The sequence below is a fragment of the Prionailurus bengalensis genome, chromosome D1, assembly GCF_016509475.1.
Source record: "Prionailurus bengalensis isolate Pbe53 chromosome D1, Fcat_Pben_1.1_paternal_pri, whole genome shotgun sequence".
Taxonomy (NCBI): Eukaryota; Metazoa; Chordata; class Mammalia; order Carnivora; family Felidae; genus Prionailurus; species Prionailurus bengalensis.
Window position 1 is genome coordinate 90,232,451 of NC_057346.1, and position 24,384 is coordinate 90,256,834.

Consider the following 24,384-nt stretch of genomic DNA (forward strand, 5'->3'; position numbering starts at 1 on the left):
CAGACTTCCTCAAGGATGTCTCAGCCTTGGCACTACAGACGTTTCGGGCTGGATACTTCCGTGTGGTGAGGGGCGGCATTCCCAGCCTTGATTCTCTAGAGGCCGCCACCAAAAATGTCTCCCGGACATTGCCATGTGTGCCCCAGGTGGGCACAATTGTCCCCTGTTGGGAACCACTGGTTTAAAATAATTTTTTTTAATGTTTATTTATTTATTTATTTATTTATTTATTTATTTATTTTATTTTTTTTTAAATTTTTTTTTTTCAACGTTTATTTATTTTTGGGACAGAGAGAGACAGAGCATGAACGGGGGAGGGGCAGAGAGAGAGGGAGACACAGAATCGGAAACAGGCTCCAGGCTCCGAGCCATCAGCCCAGAGCCCGACGCGGGGCTCGAACTCCCGGACCGCGAGATCGTGACCTGGCTGAAGTCGGACGCTTAACCGACTGCGCCACCCAGGCGCCCCAATGTTTATTTATTTTTGAGACAGAGAAAGGGGGGGGAGAGAGAGAGAGAGAGAGAGAGAGAGAGAGAGAGAGAGAGAGAGAGAAAGAGAAAGAGGTAGGGGCAGAAAGAGAGAGGGAGACCCAGAATCCAAAGCAGGCTCCAGGCTCCAAGCTATCAGCACAGAGCCCAACGTGGGGCTTGAGCCCATGAACCGTGAGAACCTGACCTGAACCAGAGTTGGATGCTTAACTGGCTAAGCCATCCAGGCGCCCCAAGAACCATTGGTTTAGATGGGATCGTTCCAGTTTAATAAAAGCGCACTGGATGGGTTTCAGGAAGATTTTTGAAGACAAAGCCTGCAGGATTTAACTTCTCTTTGCCTTGGTTTCTCCTCACGCTTTTGAGGTTGGTGATCTTGTCCCTTCCCTGAAGCACAAGGCTCCGTGCCGTCTGCGTTTATAATGGAGTTGCTCAGGAACTCACAAAGAGCGCTCCTCTGTGTTAGCCTTTGCTGGGCCTGGGGATCCCTGGTCCTGCCGGTGAAGCACCTCAAGCCTATGCTGGCAGGGCCACCTGTGTATGACGGATGTGGTACCTGGTCTTTGTGCCATGCCCTTTCACTTGTCAGAGCCTTGCACGCCCAGCCTGTCGACTGACTCTCAGAGCAAGCACTCTGGAATCCAATCTGGCCCATTTTCTGGCTCTGGAAATCTGTTTATCCGAACAGGATTTCACAGTTGCAGTGACTTTTCTAGGGGGCTTGCCTTCGAGGAGGCAGCTCTACAGAGGCATATGTGAGTGATTTCCAAACAAAACAGAGTGACAGTTGCCTTCTGGAGCCCGGAGGAATTCCCTGGGAGCTTGCTGGTGAAGCCCAGAGCAGTTGTAGGGAAACAGCTGGAATGGGTGGGCGGTCTGGGTTGTGCCTTCCGTGGCTGGCTGGGATCCAGCACCTGACTGCCCTTCTGGGGCTTCTCTCCTGTGATTCCCCTTGTCCTGTGACTGCGCTCACCCAGAGGTGTTGAATCGGTTTCATGCTTTTCTCTGGGTTGCTGGAGGCTTTCTGGAGTCCGGTCTTGAGAGGGATTCTTTTACTGAGTGTGGGCTCAGTGGACAGGGCACCATGTCTGGTAACGGCTGACCCAGGGGTGGGATAGGGGAAATAGCAACACAATATGTCTGCAATTCCTGACGGTCAGAGCCGTGAGGGTTTTTTATTCTATACCCTTCAGTGCCCTGGGCTGAGCCTTCCTGTGCTCTTCAGGCCTGAAGGGCCTTATGTTCTATCTCTCTGTGTATTAGCATCCACTGTAAATGCCACTTCTTCCCTGGAACCTTCTGTAACATGTTAAAACTTGACTTTATCTTAAGAACGTTGGGGACCCATTCAGTGGCTTTTTAAAGTGAGAAAGAGTCACGATCGATTTGCCCTTTAGAAAGATCCTGCTGGCCACAGAGACGTGGCGGGGAGGCGAGGAGGCCAGGCTGGGAGACTGGGAGCAAGGTTGGTGCGAGGTGGAGATCCCTTAGGCTGGAGTCAGGCCTGTGGCATTGAGACTGGCGTGCAGGGCTCAGCTGTTGCCCCTCCAAAGGGGATGATGGAGCGAGGAGGGGTCAAGAGAGACGTTCAGGATACTAGTGTGGGGAGTAAGGCAGGGCGAGGCCCTTCACTGTAGCTGTTGTTATGGAATTCTTCAGTGACCTACAAAAGTTCGTTTCCAGGAGGGAGATGTGCACGCAGCGTGGCAGGGTGGATGGTCCGCGAGGAAAATCCACGGCTGACGTGGTGCTGCCTGCCTAGGGCTGCGTCCTTTCCAATTTCTTGTTGCCTGTTTGTTCCACTTGTAAAATACTTTCAGTGCCATCTCAGTAGTGCTGGAGCTGCCACAGCAGAGTAAGGGCTCATTTCTTCTGGGAAAAGTCAGGGAACAGTTCAGACGGAGAGTTACATACACGTTGCATGCAAAAGGGTAGGTAGGGGTTTCCTAGGACACTCACGGGTCGAAGGGCGTTCCGGGTAAAAATAAGAAGCTACGTAAAGGCTAGCAGCATGAAAAAGAGGTCACGTCCGGGATCTGGAGTGAGATGCTTCTCTTTGGCAAAGCTTGTGAAAGAGGGTCCTTGGCCCTGCTGTCTTCCTCTTGCTCCCAGGCAGGTCTGGACACCCCTCTTTCTCTGCACGTGGCAGTAAGACCACTGGCATAGCCTCATGCCTTCCTGGGCTGCAGGGAGGAGCCCCACCTTTCATCTCTGCATCCTTAGGACCTACACAAGTGTCTGGTCACAGATGTTCAATGAATGGCTTATTGAAGATTCAGAGAGGACCCCTGGAGGGCCTGGTCTTTTTCTCTCCTTTTCCCCTAAAACAACGTTACTTCCAGATGGCTCCTTATCTCCTGGCTGGTGAACACACTGGCTCAGACTGATGAGATTCATTAGATTCTGGCTCCCTTGAAAATCTGTCCCCAGGGTCCATTGGTGGATGAATTCAGCAGCCCTGTCCCCATGAAGAGCCTTTGCTCTTCCCTGTTTGCTGTCCAGCCTAAGACTTGGCCTTTTCTCATCAGGGCCTCAGCATTTGGTGACTGTGCTCGGTGCCCTGGAATCTAAACCCTGGGGCTTTGTTCGAAACCTCCAGGAGTTCTTGGCAAATAGTTCAGTGACCTTGGTGCCCTGAGTTCAAGTTTCAGTTTGGCCTTTCCTCCCCGTATGACCGTAGGTGGGTTTGTGGGCTAAAGTGAGATGGTCTCCCGGTGTTCCTGCTGACAGGCCCAGGTTCAAATATCTGGTGATTGTAGGGCCACGGGGTCTGAGGCCCGGAAGGAGCCCATGATTCCTGCAGTTGGAGGGATTGGGAGTCCAGAGCTCACTCCTGTCCTGGAACTTTCATTTTTAGCCACAGCTGATGGCCTGGAAAGAATTTGGGTTTTACAACCAACCTTTTTTTTTTTTTTTTTTTTTAATTTTTATTTTTCTTTAAAATTTTTTTTTTTTTTTTTTTTTAGAAAGAGAGCAGGGGAGAGGGGCAGTGGGAGAGGGAGAGAGAGAATCTCAAGTAGGCTCCGTGCTCAGTGCAGAGCCTGATGCTGGGCTCTATCCCATAACCCTGGGATCATGACCTGAGCAGAGATCAAGGGTTGGACGCTCAACCAAACTGAGCCACCTAGGTGCCCCACAACCAAGCTTTTTGACAGAGAAAGAAGAAAGTCAGTGAACATCAGTTGTGTGCCAAGCACTTGCTACAGGCTTTCCCTGTATTTTTCCATTTAGTTCTCTTAGAATCTCTCGGGTGGGGGTTGGGTGGATTATCGGTCCACTTTGCAGATGAGGAAACTGAAGCCCAGGGAAGTAACGTTGCCTACTGGAAGTCTCCCACATGTGACCCATGTCGAACCAGAGCCCCGTCGGTTGTGGGGGCTCGGGTCCCTGCCGCCTCTGCCTGTCTCATGTCCCCGTCCCCTCTCTCTTCTGCAGAGAGCCAGCTGCTCCCTGGAAACAACTTCACCAATGAGTGCAACATTCCAGGCAACTTCATGTGCAGCAACGGGCGGTGCATCCCCGGCGCTTGGCAGTGTGACGGGCTGCCCGACTGCTTCGACAAGAGTGATGAGAAGGAGTGCCGTGAGTGGCCTGGCCTCTTGCTGGGGTGGGGGTGGGGGAGATCCTGGGGCAGAGGGGAGGAGGGCCTGATCCGGCTCAGACCCTGCACACCCCACGTGCTGCAAGCTGGTGCGTTTGTTTGGGCCTCCGGCCAGCCGCCCTGCCCTCTCCACTCCGCAGCTGTGCCTGGGAGCAGAGACAGGAGTCTTGGTGGGGACAGAGTCACAGTCTCAGGAGAACAGAGGTCCCTTCCAGCAGGCTCTACTAAACCCCACCCTGAGGCACTGCTCTTTGCATTCCATGTGAGGACTCCGAGACTCCCAGAGGTTACATGGCTGCGGTGTCCCCCCAGCTAGCAAGCAGCAGATCTGGATTTGAATTCAGGGCTGCCTGCCTGACCCCAAGGCCCCGGCTGGTGATCATCTTTCCCATCTCGTACATGGTGGAATGTTCTTAGTGACTAAATACGGTGTAGCGTCATGCCAAGTATACGGCCCAGGGCTGGTGGTGACTAGACGGCAGTTTGCTCTTGCCGGCCCTTCTCTCTGCTAATATGGCATGGGCAAATGGGGGTGGTTCTTTCTTACCCTCCCCCCCACCTTCTCCTTCTTCGGCCTCTTTCCTATTTTGTGCCCTCGAAATCTGCAGACGCGAGTCGAGGGCGTCCGGGGTGCTGGACGATCACGCTCCCCGCCCCGTGGAGTGCGTTTCTCTTCCACACCAGAGTGTGGCACCGCAGAGTGAGCTCGGCCGTGGCACCCTGGCAGGCGGGAAGCACACCTGAGGAGCGCTGGGCCTAAGGGTGTTCTAATGGGTCACTGCCTTGGGACCACACAGCTGGCTGGACACTGGTTCTTGGCTTGTCTGTGGGCTTCGGGCACCAGGCCACAGGGCCTCACTGACAGGAGAACCGTGTGTTCTGGCTCCGAATCTTCCAGAGAGGGCTCTGGAAGCCAGCCGAGGAAATGTCTGAGAGATGATAATTTGAACTTTGCCGTGGCTGTTACTGGGATTTGACGCACGGGAAGAAGAACTGGGTTTGGAGCCCAGTCTGGAGCCAGCGCGCCCCCACCTTCATGATGCTCTCCCTCAGACAGGCTGCTCACTCAGAGATTGGCCCCTTGTCTGTCCCAGGGCTCCAGGATCCCCCACCTGCCTGCTCCCACTCCCCAGGGAAGGTTTGGGAGGGGGTGGGTTAGGAATATGTTGTGTTTATTCCGCGTGTGGGGGGAATATTCATTTTGCTTGTTGCAGGTGACTGTTTTTCTAAATGGACCAGCATACGTAAGGCGTTTTCATTTTTCAGAATTTTAAACACAGTATTAATAATGTCTATTTCAGCTTTCTCTGTTTCTTGGTCTTTAAAATTGCTAGAAACGTAAGGTTTGTAATTTGAGTTACATATGTGATTGTATGGGTGAACTCTACAGTCTGTCCAGTTTTGGGGTGCCTGGGTGGCTCAGTCAGTTAAGCATCTGACTTAAGCTCAGGTCATGATCTCACAGTTCATCGGTTCGAGCCCTGCATTGGGCTCTGTGCTGACAGCTCAGAGCCTGGAACCTGCTTTTAATTCTGTCTGCCTTTCTCTCTGCCCCTCCCCAACTTGTGCTCTGTCTGTCTGTCTCTCTCTCAGAAATAAGTAAACATTAAAAAAAAAGAATTTAGAATCTGTCCAGTTTTGAGCATTATTAAAACTACACAAATATGTGGAATGACCATTTTTAGAATACGGTGTGTATTTGAACTCTGGTTAACACAGATTGTCTTTAGCTGAGCTGGGACTATTCAGCACAGGGTCCGTTTATGAAAGAATACACGGTTTGGAGTTGAGACTTAAGTTTTATTTCCAGCTTTGTCAATAGAAGCTGTGTAATGTTAGGAGATTCTGTGTCTTGTGTCAGTCCAGTTCCATGATTTCAGAACTCATGCACAAACTGGAAAAGGTGATGGAAAGAGAATTAAAAAAAAAAAAAATGCCCAGCAGCTGCCTGGCGCTATTTAGTTTGGTTTGGAACAGGCTTGTCTTGGCTGTTCTCATTTTTGTCTCCTCATTTCCTACCCTTAACCCCCAAGCGTAGTAAGGATTTGATTGGCATTTACTTAGTGTTTTAATCAAAACATAATTTTAGGGGCGCCTGGGTGGCTCAGTCAGTTAAGCATCTGACTCTTGATTTTGGCTCAGGTCATGATCTCAGGGTTCGTGAGACCGAGTCCCCCGTCAGGCTCTGCACTGATAGTGTGGAGCCTGCTTGGGATTCTCTCTCCCCCTCTCTGTGCCCCGTTTCCACTTGTGTGTACTCTCTCTCTCAAAATAAATATTAAAAAAAAAACCCAAAAAGCCCCACAATTAAAAAAAAAAAGTGTATGCACAAACACACCCATTAAAGAATCTCTCCTCGGTTGACCTTCCTTTTTTTTCCTTTTTGTCTTTAAGTTATAAAAACAGAGCATTAAAAAGTTTAGGTAATAGAGGGAAGGAAAAGAGGTCGCTTTTCTAAAACAAATTCTACTTGCCTTTTGAGTCTCTTACGCATTCCTTCCCAGTCTAGGACCTGATGGTCTGAGCACTGGGGAAAGACTGTGCAAATCCCTTGGCCCAGATCACGTGCTCCGTGATCTTAGAGAAGGTACTGGGATATTCTAGACCTTAGCCACTGGGAGGATTGAGTGAGAAGTCCCTAACCTCATGGTGCCTCAGTTTCCTCCTCTCCAAAATGAAAAGAATAAGGCTTCTGGTAAGCATTGTTGTGAAGCTTAAATGCACCTTAAGCACACAGCACAGTGCCTGGGCGTAGTAAGTGGCTTGTAAACGTTAGCTACTATTGCTCAGTCTCCACAAACTGTTTTATACAGACGTTGTCATGGCGATGGGTGATTGAGTAACCCATTTGTTTCTACTTCATATGAGAGGCCCTTTGCCACGTGACCATATTTAGCCTTCACGGTTGTTGTTTTGTGAGGTTGCTCACTGATGCATCAAGTTGGTGCCGTGTAACCTCACCACTCCTCTCTGGTGGGGTGGTCACACGTTTGGGGTCAGTTAAGGAACTTATCCATACCCGGAGGACAGTGTGCACAATGATTTCAGCTGGAGCCAGCTGAGGTCGGCCAGGCCGAGGTCTTCAACTGCACCGTCTTTCCAAGGGCACCTGGAGAGTGGCTCCCGTAGAATTCGTGCCGCTTCGTGTCCTTTCTTTGATTCTTTGGAACAACGTGGTGCTTCCCGGGAGGAGAGTGAAGGTGCCTGATTTCCTCACCTCGGAGAGCTGATTGCCTCAAGTATCCTGTGAAATAGCTTTGCCATTTACAAGGTTGTACACTTAAAAAAAAGAGAGTTCTTGCCCCTTCCAAAGGGTGAGACAAGAGTCCAGAGAGCTGTGTCGTGGTGGGATAGGATGCAGTGAGAGGCTATTCTGTACCCACGGCAGAGGAGAGATTTTTCGTAAGACAGGAAGAAACTTTTTTTTATTGTAAACATAATAAAAATCACATGCTATAAAACTTGGAACGGGGAGAAGAAAAACAATGGCATTGCACCTGAAGTCTCAACTCTAACAGAACCACTGTTAGCTTCTTAGAAGTTTTTATTCAAGGTTTTTCCCAGTTGTAATCACTGTGGGAATACAATTTTAGATTTTGATCTTTCGAGGTAACATTTAACCTTTTTAACATTTTAATGTATTTTTTTTTTCATATTTCTCTAGGAGTTTTAATGCCTAGAAAAACAGTCCACTGACTTGGTATAATATAGTTTGTTTACTCCTTATTTGGCATTTGCTTCCAGCTTTTCATCGTTAGAAATAGTGTTCAGCGTTGTGAACATGAGGGTGGATATGACTTTCTCCCTGTTTTGAGAGATTTTCTTAGGCTGAGTTCTCAGAAATGAAATTACTAGGTCAAGGGACAGGAAGCCTTTTTTGGTTCTTGAAACAGATGCCCACTTGTTTTGCTAAAGGTTGCACCAGTGTGCTCTCTCACTGGCAATGTGGGAGAATTCTGGTTTTATTTTAGTCTTGGCAGCATTGAGGAGTATCTTTAAAAATATTTTTTCTGGCTAATAGAAAAGTTATATATTTTTATTTTTATTTTTTTTTATTATCTAAAGAGGTTGAGTGTTTTCCCAACCCCTATTCACTAGTCTTGTTTCTGACTTGGTGAAATGTCTATTAATGGACCAGAATAAATTTCCACCCGGGTTGAGTCATTAAATTTTCCACCTTGTGAATCTGGAGAACCTCCTCCTTAGAATTTTGAGAGAAGAGGCTCCTTTTGGGATAGTTTGAGTGAATTTCTGCTTTTGGTTGGTAAAATGACCCAAACGATCATTTTATCCAAATAATTTTTGGTGGGGGGGGGTAGTAAAAGGAATAGAGATATTTTAGAAAAACGTAGAAGCCCCATGAAAGCACACATTATTTGGGAGCTTTCTCTAGGTTGCACTATCCCCGGCACTTTGTACTTATTAACCCATTTGATTGTTAGGAGCCTTATGAGGAGAGGACCATTGTCATTTTCAGATGAGGAAACTGAGCCGCAGAGAGATTATGCAGAGCTCGCCTATTGTCCCAGAGAATAAGTGCCCTTCACCTTCCCCATCAGAGACCACCTGTCTGTCTCTCCCTGGATCTGTGTTATTCTGCTCAATCAGATTCTCCTGTATGTTATCACTACTAACCTGCTCTTTTTTTTTCTTTTCTAAAAAATGTTTATTTTAGAGAGAGAGCAGAGGAGGGGCAGAGAGAGAGGGAGACAGAGAATCCCAAGCATGGAGCCCTCTGTGGACATCCCTGTGCTGTCCACAGCATGGAGCCCAACGCTGGGCTTGAACTCAGGAACTCTGAGATCATGACCCAAGTTGAAATCAAGGGTCGGACACTAAATGACTGAGCCACCCAGGCGCCCCTCTACAAACGTGCTTTTTCAAAAAGAGTTAGAAATGTCAATAATGTTCTTCTATGGAAATGATTTCTAAAATGGCCATTAGCGCTATGAGTCTCTGAAAGGAGAGACTGTACTGTAATTACTGCCACAAGCTGTAATAAAGCATCAGTTCAAATATCCAGAACTCACACATGACCTGGAATCACGAGCCTTAAGATCTCCTTCCAACTTGGTGTTGTATTTTAGCTGCCATTTATCTGTGTCCTGACCAAATGGGGGAGAGATCTTGGAAGTTTGAGTTCTGTGTCACAAAGTGGTTTTCTTCTTTGATAAATGAAATCAATTGATATCTTTGATGAGGCATGTACAGATTTTCAAATCTCAGGCCCTTTGTGCGTGTGTGTGTGTGTGTGTGTGTGTGTGTGCATGCACGTGTGCGCACATGTAGATGGAGTGGAGAGGAGATGGGGATAAATTCAAGGATCTTGTCAAATGATAAGATTTCTGTGACTCTCCCAAGTCCAGAGACAGAAAAGGACAAAAATGGAACCTGAATTTTATTTGCTTGTACTGTTTCCAACCATTTCTTGAGCACGACTGGTCATTGCTCCTGTGCGATGGCAGAAATCCATGAGAGGGTTGAAAGGGTGAGTTTGGAAAAAGGATCACCAAGAAACATAAAAGGGGAGGAAAGTGGAGGGTTGGGGGTGGGGACAGAAACTCTTCCTTTCCTTTTGATCGTCTTTCTCATCTTCTGCCTCTGGATGGCGCCACATGTAATGTTTTCTTGTAAGCCTGATGCTACAGGGCTAGCAGAGAGAGCGCACAAAACTGGAGTCTGAGGTATTATCAAACTTCAGCAGTAGTTCAGCTATTCCACCAGGGCCCTCGTACCTGGCTCATGTGCAGAATTCCCCAGAAAGTCGGGAAGTGGAAATTTGGATGCAGAGGCACGGACAGGGGGAAGATGGCCGTTTGAAGCCAAGGAGAGAGGCCTGGAAAAGACCCGTGCTCACCACCCTCAGAAGGAGCCAACCTGCCGATACTTTGGTTTGGGACTTTCGGCCTACTGGACGGTGAGATGATACATTTCTGTCACGGAGGCCACCAATGTGGTGGAGGCCACAGCTCTAGCAGACTCATCCAGACATCCACCCAGCTCTCCTTTGTTTTCTAAAATTATTATGTGGTGAGTGACAGCCACCCTGCCTACTGTGTAACAGGGTGACATTCACAGGCATCCACTTCTGCTTCTTTTCTTTAATAATTGGAAAGCAAGAATGTTACTCTTCTAGGTTGAATCGCATCCCCCCCAAAAGATATGTTGAACTCCTGAGGCCCGGTGCCTCAGAATGTGACCTTATTTGGAATTGGGTGATTGAGGTTGGATTAGTTAAGATGAGGTCGTACTGAAGTAGGGTGTCTTTATAACAAGACAGCGTGAAGAAAGGAGGGAAGAGGGCCTGGTGACAGCAGAGGCAGGATGATGCAGCCGCGAGCCAAGGAGTGTCAGGCGTTGCCAGCCGCCACCGGAAGCTGAAGAGTCTCAGGGAAAGGGTCCACGCAGAGTCTCAGAGGGAGCATGGCCCTGCCGACATTTTGATTGTAGGCTTCCGGTAATGCGAGAGAAGAAATTTCCGTTGCTTAAAGGCGCTCAGTTTACATTGCTTTGTTGTGGCAGCCCCGGGAATCTATCCACTTACTTCCCAGGGACGGTTAAAGCCATCTGGGCTTCAGTGGGCCTTTCATCACACCCCTCCCCTGCCCCCCGCCATGCCGCCGGGCCTCTCTCTGGGAGTCATGCCCTCCATTCCTGCTCATGTGATTGAGATGTCCTCCTCCAGAGCTGAGACCTGGCAAGCCATGGTTAAGGGCTGAATTTCAAAAGCTTTCTGAAGAAGTTGAACTTCACAAAGCAAAACTGGAACTTAACAAGAGTCTAGAGAATATCACTGTGGTTTATCGCTACGTCCATTAAGCCCTTTGGAGAAAAACTCGCTTGCCTCCATGGCATTCACTGTGCAGAAGAAATCCAAGACCCGTGGGTGTTAATGTTGCCTCTTTTCTGACGTAGGCTTTTTGTTTGTTCCTGTACTCGTCTTTAAACGTGTTGGGTGATTCCAGGCATGCCCCCTGCTTTGCTTACTGTGTTTTATCTCAAATGTGAGACCATAAATCCTGTAGTTAGGAAGAGGGGCCTTGGGCCAGCCTCCATTTATGACCTCGGGCTCTGGGCACCATTTTACCTTACTCTGTCCCTATTTCCTCATCTGTAAGAGGGGGATAATGATGCTACCTACTCCAGGGGTGATATTGAAATTACTAGGTCAAGGGTGCTATGTCCAGGCCATAAGCCAGTTAGGAATGAGCTGACCTTAAACAGTAGGCACTGTTTGCTGGTACACAGAGGGTGAAGGTCAGCTCTGCTGACCACAGGACATTGTTGTCTTAAATGAGCCGATGCGTGTGAGGCTTAGAACTGGGGGCCTGGCACGTGTTAGGCATTCAGTAAATGCCAGCTGACATTTTCCCTCGATAAGCAGTAATGACATTACGCCGAAACCCAAGTCTGCTGCGACATTGCTGGCCCGTGCAGTGCGGACACGACTGGTCCAGCCCGCCCCTTGCCTACCTCCCCTGGACCCTCACGTTCCCTTCTCCTCCCCCCCTTCTCTTCCTGCTCTCACTTACAGAACCAAAGCCGTAGCAACACCTTCTTTGGTTGGGTCAACATCTTCTCTTCAGTTTAGAGAGTCTTGAGCCAGGAGCTCTTAGGAAATTCTCTTCGGCTTCGAGCTCCGGCCACACGCCAGAGCCAGTGCACAAGGGAAGGAAACAAATATTTGAGGGTCTGAGATGAGTCTGGCAGGGAGGGAAGTTTGGAAGTGGCTCTCCTGCATGCGGCTGGGCCCCACTGGCTAATGGCCCTGCGGTTGGTCTCCGCCTGCAGAGCGGCCGCGTCAGCTTGCTCCCGGCTCTGCCACGGCCCCGCACAATTAAGCACATAAGTGGATTTTGACGATGGCATTTTGCTTCATTGCTTGAACTGTCTTCTTCAGTCCCCACGGCCGCTACCCCGGGGTGGGAACCCGCACGGCGCCCTGTGGTGGCCTCCAAGGTTTTCGGCCTAGAATTCGTAGAAATGACAGTCTTCCCCGCCCTCTTTCTGCCCCCAGATTTGCGCCTCGTGCCCTGCGCCCATAGCGAGGAGAGACTTGCGGCCCTGGTGTTGAGACCTCGGCCTAAATTCCCAGGTAGTCCCCTGACGGCTGGATACAGACACTTCTGGCTTGTCAGGTTCTACTCGACCTAACACGAGTTTGACCTTGTGTTAACTCTTCTGAAAGGGCCCCGTAGCTGTTGGAAGATGCTGGCAATTTTACACTGGGAAGGGAGATACAGAGTGCTCTGAGTGTATCAGTTAGCTAGGCCTGCTATGATAAGATACCACAGACTGGATGACATTAAACCACAGAAGTGCATTCTCTCATGGTTCTGGAAGCTAGATGTCCAAAGTCAAGGTGACGACATGGCCATTCTGTCTCTGAAGCCTCTACGGGAGGGTCCTTCCTTGCTTCCTTGCTGGCATTCCTGGGCTTCCTCGGCTCGTGGCTGGAACACTCCAATGTCTGCCTCCACCTTCATGCGGCCCTTTCCCTGTGCATCTCTCTCTGTGTACGGATTTCCCTCTTCCTAAAAGGACGCCCATCGTTGGATTAGGGGCCACCTTAATCCATTATGACCTCACCTTAACTAGGTTACGTATGCCAAGACCTTGTTTCCAAATAAGGTTCCATTCACAGGTTCCAGAACACAACCTGCCCCACTGGGTCCGTACAGAGGAGGAAGCATGGGCGGTGACCAGCAGCTGCCACGGCCCTCTGGAGGTCCGCGGGCCTTGTGCGTTCTCACTGTATCCACTCGGGGGATTTTGTTGTCGTTTGTTTTACCCCTGCCTTTAGAGCATGATGGTCGTGGAACAAGAGCAGGTGTGTCAGTAGATCAGGAGTGGTTTGAAAGCCCGGGGAGAGTGTTTTGTATGAGAAAATGAAGCATTTTTTAAAAACTCAGCTCTTTTTAAAGAGTTTTTTAAAAATTCACCTGGCATCTTGATTTGGCCATTTCCATGATGAAAAGGTACTCAGAGTGCTGGTGAGTGTGTAGGCAGCCTGTGACAGTTCTTTGCCTTGGAGGGCCTCAGGGGTGGCTCTATTACTGCATCGGGCCGATAGCTCTCCGCCTTCCAGCCCACCTAGAGGAAGCTGGGAGGCCTCCCGGCCATGTTGGGCTGCAGTCAGGTCCCCTCTGTCCTGCTCAAGGACACTAAAAGCACCAATTAGTTGCCACTGTGTCTAAATTGGGAACTTGCATGTAAAAGTCAGGATTATCAGGTATTCTAGAAAAATCAGAGTTAGCGTTAGGTTGCTTTCTGCACTCAGGGTACCTTGCTTCCACTCTGCGTCTGTCATGCATTTCACCATCCTGTTCGTGCGAAGGCCTCCAGTATTTGTTTCATTCTGAGACACACATCTTTTCATGTTTTCAGAACTCTCAAGTGGAGACGCCTCTGATAATGGATGGGGTAGGAAAACGTGGTGTCCTCGTTTAATTGGCCAGGTTTTTTCCTTTCTTTAGTTGTACATAAAAGAGTGGCGTGCCTTGCAATCCACGTGTGTTGGATTCAGTGAAACAGAATTTTCTCCGATTGTTAGCATGGGATGTTTCAACCAAAAGTACAGACATTTCCAAACAGGTAGAGTGTTCCATGTGTGCATTTTCCTTAGGGTGCTTGAGGGCAGGGTGCACGTGCAGAATTTCTGGGGTTGGGGGGAGGGGAGGGTGGCTCTGGAATCACACTACCTGGCTTGGGTCCCGGCTGTGTCGCAGGTGAGCTTGGGGACGTGGGTGAGATACTTAGCCTCAGTTTCCTTAAATCCCATGGAATTGTTACGAGGATTAAATGAGCTAAAACCTTGACAACCTTTTAAGTAGCTGCTGGCACATAGTAAGCACTGAATAAATGTTAGCTGTATCCTTACTGGCTGTGTGGAGGCACATTTCTGGTTTATTGATTTATTTTTTTAATGTTGGCTTATTTATTTATTTTGAGAGAGTGAGAGTGGGGGAAGAGCAGAGAGAGAGAGAGAGAGAGAGAGAGAGAGACAGAGGATCTAAGCAAGCTCCACTCTGTCAGCCAAAGCCCACTGTGGGGCTCGAGCTCACGAACCTTGAGATCATGACCTGAGCCTAGGTCAAATTCACGTAACCGACTGAGCCACCCAGGCTCACGCATATCTGGTTTAGATCCCAGATCTGCCACTGGTTAGCCCCTTCCTTTCTTGGAGCCCCAGTTTCTTCATCTGTGAAATGGGAACAAGTTGAAAAGAGGTGTGTGAAAATCACATGTGCAGGCGCTGACGTCTGGTGCATAGTAGGCGCTTGAAAGAACACACTCTCCCGTCTTCTGCCTTCCCCAGCTCTACGTAACTCCCTAAAAGGGAGAGTCTTCAGGGTTGCCAGAGAGTTTTCGATCCAGGCTTCCTTGGGCTCCTCTAGTCCTCAGACATGGCCTGGAAGATGCTGTAGATTGTGCTTTCTGGCAGGTTGTCTAAGCTAAGGAAGGTGGACCTTTCTACTTCAGAAGTACTGTGAATGTTCACATCGGCTGCACGCCAGTCAAAATGAACATCTTCCCTTCTCTGAACCATTTTCAGAAGCCAGAACCCAGGGACCCCATGATACTTCTTTTGAGGGGGGTACTGTGGGGCTGCCTAGGATGGGGAAGCCTCATGCCAAATACAGTGCTCTTGAGCCCCTATTGATCCCCCGGAAGGTGAGAAGGCTCAGACTCTCTGCCAAGGTCCTGGTGCCCCTTCCCTGGGAGTTGGGACAGGAAACCTCAGACTCTGGTTGGGGGAAAGGTTGAGGTAAGGTGTTCCAGAGCCTAGAGAAAAACTGGGAGAATTTGTCCAATTTGGTCTCTTCTTGGAGGAGAGCAGCTCTTTGATTTTTTTTTTTTAAGTTTATTTATTTATTGAGAGAGAGCGAGTTGGGGAGGGGCAAAGAGAGAAGGGGACAGAGGATCCAAAGCAGGCTCTGTGTTGACAGCAGAGAGCCCAGTGTGGTGCTCGAACTCATGAGCCGTGAGATCGTGACCTGAGCCGAAGTCAGACGCTTAACCGACTGAGCCACCCAGGCGCCCCCCTTTCATTTCTGAATCACCAATACCCCTAGCTCTTAGAAAGATTTATCTTATTATTTCGTTCTGGCTCCCCTCACACATCCCTGCTGGGGCCATTCCAGTCCTATCTGGTGGTGATAGACTCATGTGGCATCTACCAGGAACCCCATCAAGCCCCCTCTGCTTTCCTCCATCCTTCCCAGGTGATGCCAGCTGTTGTTGGGGACCTGCCACCACTTTCTCGGGAACTACCAATTTAAATGCCAATACTGTCACCAGCTGAGAAGTTAGTGGCATAGTCATCTTAAAGTCATCTTTTAAATCAACTCTTGTGCAAATATCAGCCTCACTCCGTCTTGCCAGTCCTCCCCGCCACTTCCAGAGAACTCTGTTATTATCGGCACTGCGTGCTGCCTTTTCCCTGCAAGGGGAGAATCCTAATGAAGTAGCCCGAGCTGGGGGAATCTACGTGGTCTTGTGTCTCTAGAGTGAGTGTGGTGAGGTCTCTCAGGCCTTTGTCATGCAGACACGCTCTTATAGCCAGGACTTGGCTGTGACTGCATGATGCAGTCAGTGGTAACAGGCTCTGTAATTGCTAATAAAATTTAAATGGCTGCAAAATCACAGAACATCAAAAAAAATTTTTTTTTTCCTGGCACGTCTAGACAAATTTTGCTGATCCAAGTTAGGCTGTGACTGTGCAGTCTTTTTATTTTTATTTTTTTTAATGCAGACTTGTGCTTTCATCTGTGACACGGCTAGTTTGCAGTTGCCTAATGGCTTTTTAAAAAATTCAGAGACAGATGAGAAAGTAATAATTAAAAGACGAGGATGTGGTGCATTCATATCATTCAGACACGCGACCAGAGATATTCTTTTGCTTGTAACGCTTGAGAAGAATAGTTTCTGATGGTTTAGAGTGGGAGAAGATGGGGGGGGGGGAGCGGGGAGAGAGGCTTTGAGGTCAAGAGCTAACTGTGTCCCCCTCTTAAGCGTTTCAGGAGCTTTTGGCTTTTGACATTGTTAACATCACGTCCTTTGCTAAGATGCCTGCAAAGGGAGTCCCATAAAATGTAAGAATGAAGGAGTGACTTAGGTCTAGAAGGTTTGCTGGCGTCCGTGGATGAAGAGAAGGGACCGAAATCACTTACATGCATGTATGTCATGTTCTGCCACCTGGAAGCACATCAGGTTCGTTCCAAATGAGAACATAGTCTCTGAGTCTTTTGGAAAGTCATCTGTTTGCAGGTGCCCGAGTTGTTTATTTCTGTCATCAGTGCCCTTCGTTGTGGGGGGGGGCGGGGGTGGTGAGGGTGTGGAGGCAGGTAGGTAATCCGTGTCTCCGATTCTTGATAGGACGGAAATATGCAGGGCCCCAAAGACCATCTTGGCTCCTGTTGTCTCTTGTCGGGTGTACAGGATCATTCCCTGCTCGCGTTCTTTTGGAATCTGGCAACAAGCTGGTGATTTTGACTCCCCTCCCGAGCTAAGAGGAGGTGCTTCAGGGAGGGCAGCCGCGCTACCCGGTGATTTTGTGGTGATCACCCAGCGTCGTGTATTTTTTTTCTCTTGGCCGCTTTGGGCATTTTGGCCGAGAGAGGGGGCGCTGTGGCAGGAGCCTGCTGGAGCCCTCACCCTTGCCGTGCTGTGTGTCACTGGGCCGCTTCCTGTTGTGCCCCCGGCACAGCCTGCCTCTTGATGTCCTCCCACCTCCCAGATGCTCACGCGGCTCCCAGTGGCCGGGCCGCAGGCGGGCAGCCGGTGGGCAGTGGAGTGAAGCTCTGTCACCTGATGGGGAGCAGATGCGCTGATGCAGAACGTGGCGGGTCTCAGCCACTTGCTGTCTGACATTCAAAGCCAAACCAGGATTGTTCCTGCCTCCCCGGGACAGAGGAAGCTGGCCAACCTGATGCCGGGAAGGGGCGAGGGAGACTGCATCGCCTGCCGCCCCCAGTTGGGGTGGGTTTCTGGGGCACAGCGGCGACGGTGCCTGATGCTGTGACCCAAGGCCTGGCCATTACGCCCAGTCCCTTCCCCGTTCCTGCCGTCACTCAGGACCTCCTCTGAGCTTCTCCTGAGATGGAAATGCAGGTGAGGCCCCCCACTCTTTCCCCAGTTAGCCTTTTCGTGGCGTGCTGGGATATTGGCCCTCGTGGTGACTTGGGGAAGAGCCTGTCTGGCCGCCCTGACTTTGGGGACAGGCCGTGGCTTAGCAGTTACGACTGTATTATTTAGGTCTGCTGAGACACAGGTACCAGGATGGGATCGGGCACTCAGGAGCTTCACTGGGGGTGGGAGGGGGAGGAGGCAGGGAGAGCCCTGCCGGAGGTTTGGCACCGGAGGAAGGAGAGAGGTCAGGGGGAGGGAGAGGAGGGCAGGAGGAGCCTCACACTGCTGGCTCGGCCCACGGAAGGTTCTGCTAGGCCCATGGGATGTCCTAGAGCCGCAGGCACCTATTGGAGGAGTCCCGGCTCTTTCAGGGATGGGCCTGTCTTAGCACACTTGCCATGCCTGGTCAGGGGCTAAGAGCAGCTCATGGGAGGTGTGGCTTTAGCCCAGATGTGGTAGTGGGTCCAGAGGTCCTCTGCTGGGACTATCAGTCATGCTTCCTGTTCTCAGAGATCTGGGGGGTACATTTTCTTCATTGTCACAGCCACTGCTGAGCCAGGTTATACATTCATGAATTCTCTTAACGGACATTTACAGAGCACTTTCTGTGCACTTGACCCTTGTTGGCACTGGGGGAAAACAACACATGAGGAAATCCCTGTGCTGTGAGAGCCCTCAGTCAGGTGAGAAGATGAATCCACGAACAGGCAGTGGCAGTGGTATGTGATCCATGCAGGGCAGGGCCACGTCCTGGGTGCTCTCGGATCCCACAGAAGGGACACTAATCTCCCCTGGGGCATCCAGGGCATGTTCTGGGAAAAGGCCACTGTCTAAGCTGAGGCTGGAAGAGCGAAGGTGAGCGAATGACCCAGTAAGAGGTTGAAGACCTCCAACGGAAAGAGGAAACCTACACACAGCCCCTGAGGGTAAGAGAGAGGGTGGTGTCTATTTCGGCATGCCTGTAGTAATTCCTGTGGCGTGGGGAGGAGGAGAGATTTTTCAGGGGGTGTTTACAAAAGTACGTGATGGGGAACCAGTCATATGGGGCCTTGTAAACCAACAAAAGACGTTAACTGTGTGCCTTGTGGTCAAGAGGCCGATGAGTGGGTCAGATCCTGCCCTACCACTTCCCAGCTGTGCAGCCCTGGGCAAGTCACCTAACCTCTCTGTACGTCTTTGCCATGTCTGTCGAATGGGATCACAATAGTCGTGTTCCATCGGGTTATGAAAATTAAGCGGCTTTCTGTCAAGCTCCTAGAACAGTACCTGTCATGCAGTAAACATTCAATAAATGTCTGTTTCAGTTCTCATCATTATCCTATACTTTAAATCGTCCTGTTCAAAAATCATGGTCAGACAGGCTTAAATGCTTGCCTGCTGGCATCTGACAGTTGCCAGACTTCTCAAAATGACACGACTGGTACATTTTCTGAATGAATAAAAGACTGCCGTGGTGTTGTCTCGATGGCTCAGGATGCAGCTGCTCCGGATAATATTGACAGAATCAAAAAATGAAAAACCCAAACCTCAACCACTAAGTTTCCTTGACTTTTCTCCTGAACAACAACTGAATGGACCTCGAAGCTGTCGCCACCTGGGGCTCTTGGCCTCTGAGGGACAGTCCCCAACCAGTGTTTCCAGAAGCGGGCTCGGTGGGTCACCTGACTCATCTGTTAATGTAGATTTGGGGGCAACTCAAAACCTGCTGACGCAGAGTGTCCGAGAAGGAGACCCGAGGTTCTGCATCTTAACCGGCAGCCCAGGTGAGACTTGCTCCCACCGCACTATGAGACTCACTTGTCCTATGGTTAGACTAACAGTCTCCATGAAGGAGGAAGTTAGCACAAAGCTTTTACATTGTCAGCCCCTTTCCATATCAGGGAAGGAAGGATACCCAAGAGAGCATCCCTTCTGAGAAGCCCAGGCAGGTAGGAAGCATCTCAGCTAGGTGTGTGGGCCTCCAAAGCAAAATGTTCTGAACACAGGGCACTAACTGATGCGATGGCCACGTGCTGAGGGTTAGCATTTTACTTTAAGGTGCATTCATGCATACTGTCTCCTAAAGAAAGCCAACGGATCGCGAGTGCTGTCCCTGCACTGCCCACGGAAGAAAATGACTTTATCTCCGCCGGAAATGAAATTGTCAGCAAGAGGTGCCTGGCCTTTGTAAATCTCAGCAAGTAACTCCCAACAAGATTCAATCCCCGTTAACAGTGGGTATCTCTGGGAGGTGGGATAACGGGCTACTGTTCCTTCCTGATAACGTCTTACAAGTTTTGCACGGGAGGCAGTGTGTGGAATGCTTCAGAGTGCATAAGCCTGGCACGAGCCTGCCTGGGTCTGTCCTGCTTCCTCTGCACACTAGGCAAGTTACTGACTCTCTCTGTGCCTCACTTTCCTCATCTGTAACATGGGGAACAAATAGAAGGGATAATCAGATGCCTCACTGAGTTTAAATACATTTATAGCTGTGCAGTGTTTAGGCAATGCTTAATACTTACTAAGTTCTTGAGAAGAATTAACTATTATTATTATTATTATTTTAAAGTTTTTTAATGTTTATTTGAGAGAGAGAGAATGAGAGAGTGTGAGTGCACGTGAGCAGGGGAGCGGCGGGGAGAGAGAGAGAATCCCTGAGCAGGCTCCACACTCTGTGCAGAGCCCTACACAGGGCTTGATCTCATGGCCATGAGATCACGACCTGAGCTGAAATCAAGAGTCAGATGCTTAACTGACTGAGCCACCCAGGCGCCCTTATTTTTTTTATTTTGGAGACAGAGTGTGTGAGAGGGGCAGAGAGACAGAGAGAGAGAGAGAGAGAGAGAGAGAGAGAGAGAGAGAGAGAGAGAGAATCCTAAGAAGGCTCTTCCTTCAGCGTGGAGCCTAATGTGGGGCTTGATCCCGTGACCCTGGGATCATGACCTGGGCTAAAATCAAAAGTCAGATGCTCAACCGACTGAGCCACCCAGGTGCCCCTCAGCTGTTATTAATAATAATAACATCATCATCTTTATGTACATGCATCAGGTAGCTGTAGGGTGATTGGAAATGAGGCATAAAGAGTAAGGCTGCCTCAACTGTAGGAGCTAATGTGTGAAAGGTCTAGACTATCTGCTGTAAAGACCAGAAGGAATTGATAGGGAGCCAGCTGTAGTCTGGTTTGGGGCCTGACTTTTCATGTCTGTTGCGAGGGGTGAGAGTCCTGTTAGCGGTTCACACTTTGCTTCTTGGAGTGCCACGGTTTAGCGCCACAGTGACAGGCAGGAGGGCCGAAGAGCCTGGGGGGCTTTGGACTTGGGCTCTTCTGTCTGAAAGGGAAGCAGCTACAGTTTTGTCTTTTAATACCTGGTGGGTTTGCATAAGATTTTGTTTTTCCCAAAGAGGGTCCTGCAGTAAACAGACAAAAAGAGTTGAATCCCACTGGGCCAGCTCCCTAACAAACCCCTGTTCCCCCTTCGCTCTCTTCTTGGCACCTGCAGCTGCAAAGATGGCCCCACGACTGTCCTTTTCCAGGACAGAGCTCGCTTCCAACTACCATAGCACGGGAGCCTCGGGAATTTGTTCTGTGTGATGGGCCCCAATCTGCTTTTTGGAAGTCTTTAATGGTCGTGTTGGGGTGCCTTAGGTACTAACAAGTTCCCTGTTTTTAGAACCGTTCAGGCTTCGGGTGATATCAAGTTCTAGCTTCACTAATTGCTGGCTGCGTGACTGGGTAATGAATATGAGGCTATAAGCACAGTGTTTCCATACTATGAATGGTGGGTGTCGGTGACCTGACTGCTCTAATAATCACAATCGACTGGCGAGCGTCTGCTTGGGATCCTCTTTTTGCCACCCGGGAGTCTCTTTTTAAAGTCCCGTTTTAACGCGGCCACCCTGGTACTAGCCGTCAGCCATCCTCACGGACGAGGCCATGGACATGATTGCTAGAGCATCCATCACGTCCCACTCTTTCCTTTGCGCTGCAGGGCGTATTTCCGAAGAAACATGAACGGTGGATTGTGTAATCACGCTCTGATGCAAACCAAATCTTGGCAAGTGTGAACAACTATGAAAACAATACATATGTGAAACACACTTCCCTTGTGCTTCTATTTAATGTTCTGGTTCCCATGCCAGGTTTCCCCCTGCGTTCTGCATTTCAGAAATATTTTGTTTTTCATTCCAGACCGTAGGAGTACAAAGGCAGATTTGTTTCATCACTTAATTTGCTAATTCTGCCAGGCTCTTTCTCCCACTGATCAGCAGTCCTCCTTAGAGCCTTATATGTGAGGCTGGCCTTTAGGAAAATTACATAGGAGTGGTTTCATATTTACCCTGTGCGTGACTGCAGAGGACATGAGTAAAATCAAAACAAAACAAACAACTGAGGAAACAAAACAGTGCCCCTGTGGGGGAATTTTAGGATAGGCTGGTATGCCGCAGCTGAGCAGGGTAGGGGTGCAGACTCTATTTTTGTTCTTGACTCTGCGTGAAACTTAGGGCATGTGATTTTACTTTATTGAACTCTCTTTTCCTTCCAAGTAGGAACCTGCTCTCTGACATCCCAGAGATAGGGTTATTTTACAGGATTGACATCACCCAGTTCTTTGACTTCTCTGCTGATGGGAGTACAGAACTAGAAAACCTTAGCAGAGACTGATGCTCAAAAAGAAGGAAGATGGATGGATGGATGGATGGATGGATGGATGGATGGATGAATAAGTGGATGAATGGGTGGGTTAGTGGATGGATTGATGGGTAGATTGATGGATAGATGAATTGATGGATGGCTCAGTGGATGAAATGATGGATGGGTGGGCGAGTGGATGGATAGATGGATGGATGGATGGATCAGTGGGTGAATTGATGGATGGATGGATGAAGACAGAAACTTCTTATTCTATAACTGCATCCCTGCCCAGAAGCCTTCCTGACCTTCCTTTTCATTATACCCACCTTGTCCCTGCTTCCATAGCCGTCCTCTACCTTTGGCTTGTAAACAAGCAGATGCAGTAAGGAGTGGTAGGTAAAATCTTCCAGGTAATATTAGAAGCTTCAGGACAACCAGGAAAAGCCCCACATAATTCTTGTTCACCATCATCCCCACGCCAAACAGTGTCAGCTTCTGGCACTTAGAAGATGCTCAGTACACATTTGTTGGATGAACAAATGAAAGCATCCAATGAGAGAACGGTGACTGTTCGCAAGGACTTTTGGGAGCAAATCTTGGCTTTCCTTCTTGTATCCCTCTAGTACTACTGCTCTTGTGAGAGCTGGTTTTCTATTCATGGGGAGCCAGATGGGATTGCTAAGTAGGAATAGGATTCCTCCCACCTATAACACACACACACACACACAGTTTCTCCCTCAGGACTTCTAAAGGGGTCACCTGACTGATTTGCTTTAACAGCCTGACCTCCTGTCCTCCTTCTCTGCCTCACCTATCCTAATTCCTCCTTGTTAATTAATCATTCTTCTGAGGGTAAATATTCCTCCCGGCTCTTTCCTTTTCCTTTGGGCCCCGAGGGGTGTGACCTCTGGGAGAGCCTTGCCTTTCTCTTTCTAAGCCTTTGCCTAGATACCTATTATTATCAGCTCAGTCATTGCATCCTGATATTTTGCTTGGATTTAAAGACGAGAGGCAGGGGCTAATCAAGGGCTTTTGTGTTCAGGAACACAGGGCACCCAGCAGCTTCAGCGGCTTCTCCATTTGATTCCAGGCTTGTAGGGACACTCACTATGCTTAGCACAGCCCTGGAGAGGGTGGCAGGGAGCACATTCAGGCCTCCCCTGCTCAGCACTTCCTACACAGCCTTGGTACCTGTGCTCAGAGGAGGAGCCAAAACACCGGAAGGACATAGTCTGCAGTCTTGCTGGCCAGCACGGCATACTCTGGTGCAGAGAACTAACTATTGCCATGGGTATGCACTCTGCCTTTTCTGGGCCTTAGTTCTCTCATCTATAAAGGGACTTGATCTTCTCCAACCCCCGTTACAACTACAGATGCCTGTGATTTAAAATAGAATGTCCTTCCCTCTGTGAAAATGCAGAATGGTTTTCTGGCACGTGGGCATACACACGTAGGAATGGATTTAGGTCTGTTGAGGCTTATGCAGAATGCTGGCGACCCTCAGTGAGCAAGTTAGTGAACAGGCTCTGGGTCAGACTATAAAACTTTTCCCTGCGGACCAGGCACTATACCCAGTGCTCTGCATGGATGATCTCCTTTAGTCATCACAACTGTCCCATGAGGTAAGTCCTACCAGTACTCCCATTTTACTGATGAATTGTGGTTTGGAGAAGTTAGGTCATTGGCTGAAGCAGTTTGGGAGTCACGAGTCACGTTAGGAAAGCAGACGTGCAGGCTTGAGGGAGCGGCTTGACCTCTCTGCTCTGCTGCCCCCTGCAGGTAAGTGTGTGCCATGGCGGATCTGTACCAAAAGGTTTCTAGGGCTCAGATGCAGCTTTCCTGCCTCCCTTGTAAAGGGAGTGCATGTTAAATGTCCTGCCTGTCCCATTCCCATGCAAGAAAGGATTGCATTTGAAATGTCTGAAGTCATGCCTGACTTTGCTCCTCTGCCCAGAGGGCCCAGCAGGGGCCTGAAGCGTTAAAACCTGTATGAGGGTTCATTTCAGTGATGCTTTGCTATCTTTCATAAAAATTGGCAGCAGGCAAATCTCAGGGCAATCTGCACTAAAGATGTCTGGCAGGAGGGCACCTGAGTACCTCTCCCCTCTACCCCAGGACCCTCCTTCCATTCTAGTCTAGAACTTCGCAAACACTGTGTATATCATAAAGGCATGGGATCTTGGTAAACTACAGATTCTAATTGAGTGAGTCAGGGGCGTGGCTCCCAGGGGGTTACCGATGCTGCAGATCTGAGGTCTACACTTTGAGCAGAGAGGGTCTAGAGGCCATGGTTTCTAGGCTGCATCAGAATGCCCCGGAGGCCTCAGTAAACAACTTCCCAGGACCTTCCTGGGAATCTCAATCACCAGAGTGAGGAGGGGACCCTGGAGCTGAAGTGTTTCTGGGAGCACACTATAAGAAACACTGCCCAGTCCAGTGGCTCCTAAGCCACTGTGGTTGTCCGAGTCCTCCACAGATTGAGGTCATCCTGGGAAAGAGTGGCTCATGGGCCTAGAGTGGGGCCAGAATTCTCTGTGTGCTGTTTCCCCAG

At 49.4% G+C, this 24,384-nt stretch overlaps 1 protein-coding gene across 3 annotated transcripts in view; it reads left to right on the forward strand.

Moving 5' to 3' along the window:
• Positions 1-24,384, forward strand: part of LDLRAD3 (low density lipoprotein receptor class A domain containing 3) — a 241,193-nt gene that overhangs the window by 68,768 nt on the left and 148,041 nt on the right. For 2 of the 3 annotated variants that reach the window (XM_043580969.1, XM_043580970.1), the window contains exon 2: positions 3,925-4,071. In XM_043580969.1, coding sequence (XP_043436904.1) covers positions 3,925-4,071 — 147 coding nt within the window. Of the gene's footprint in view, positions 1-3,924; positions 4,072-24,092 lie in introns of those variants that run through there. The other variant, XM_043580972.1, reaches the window with a different exon arrangement.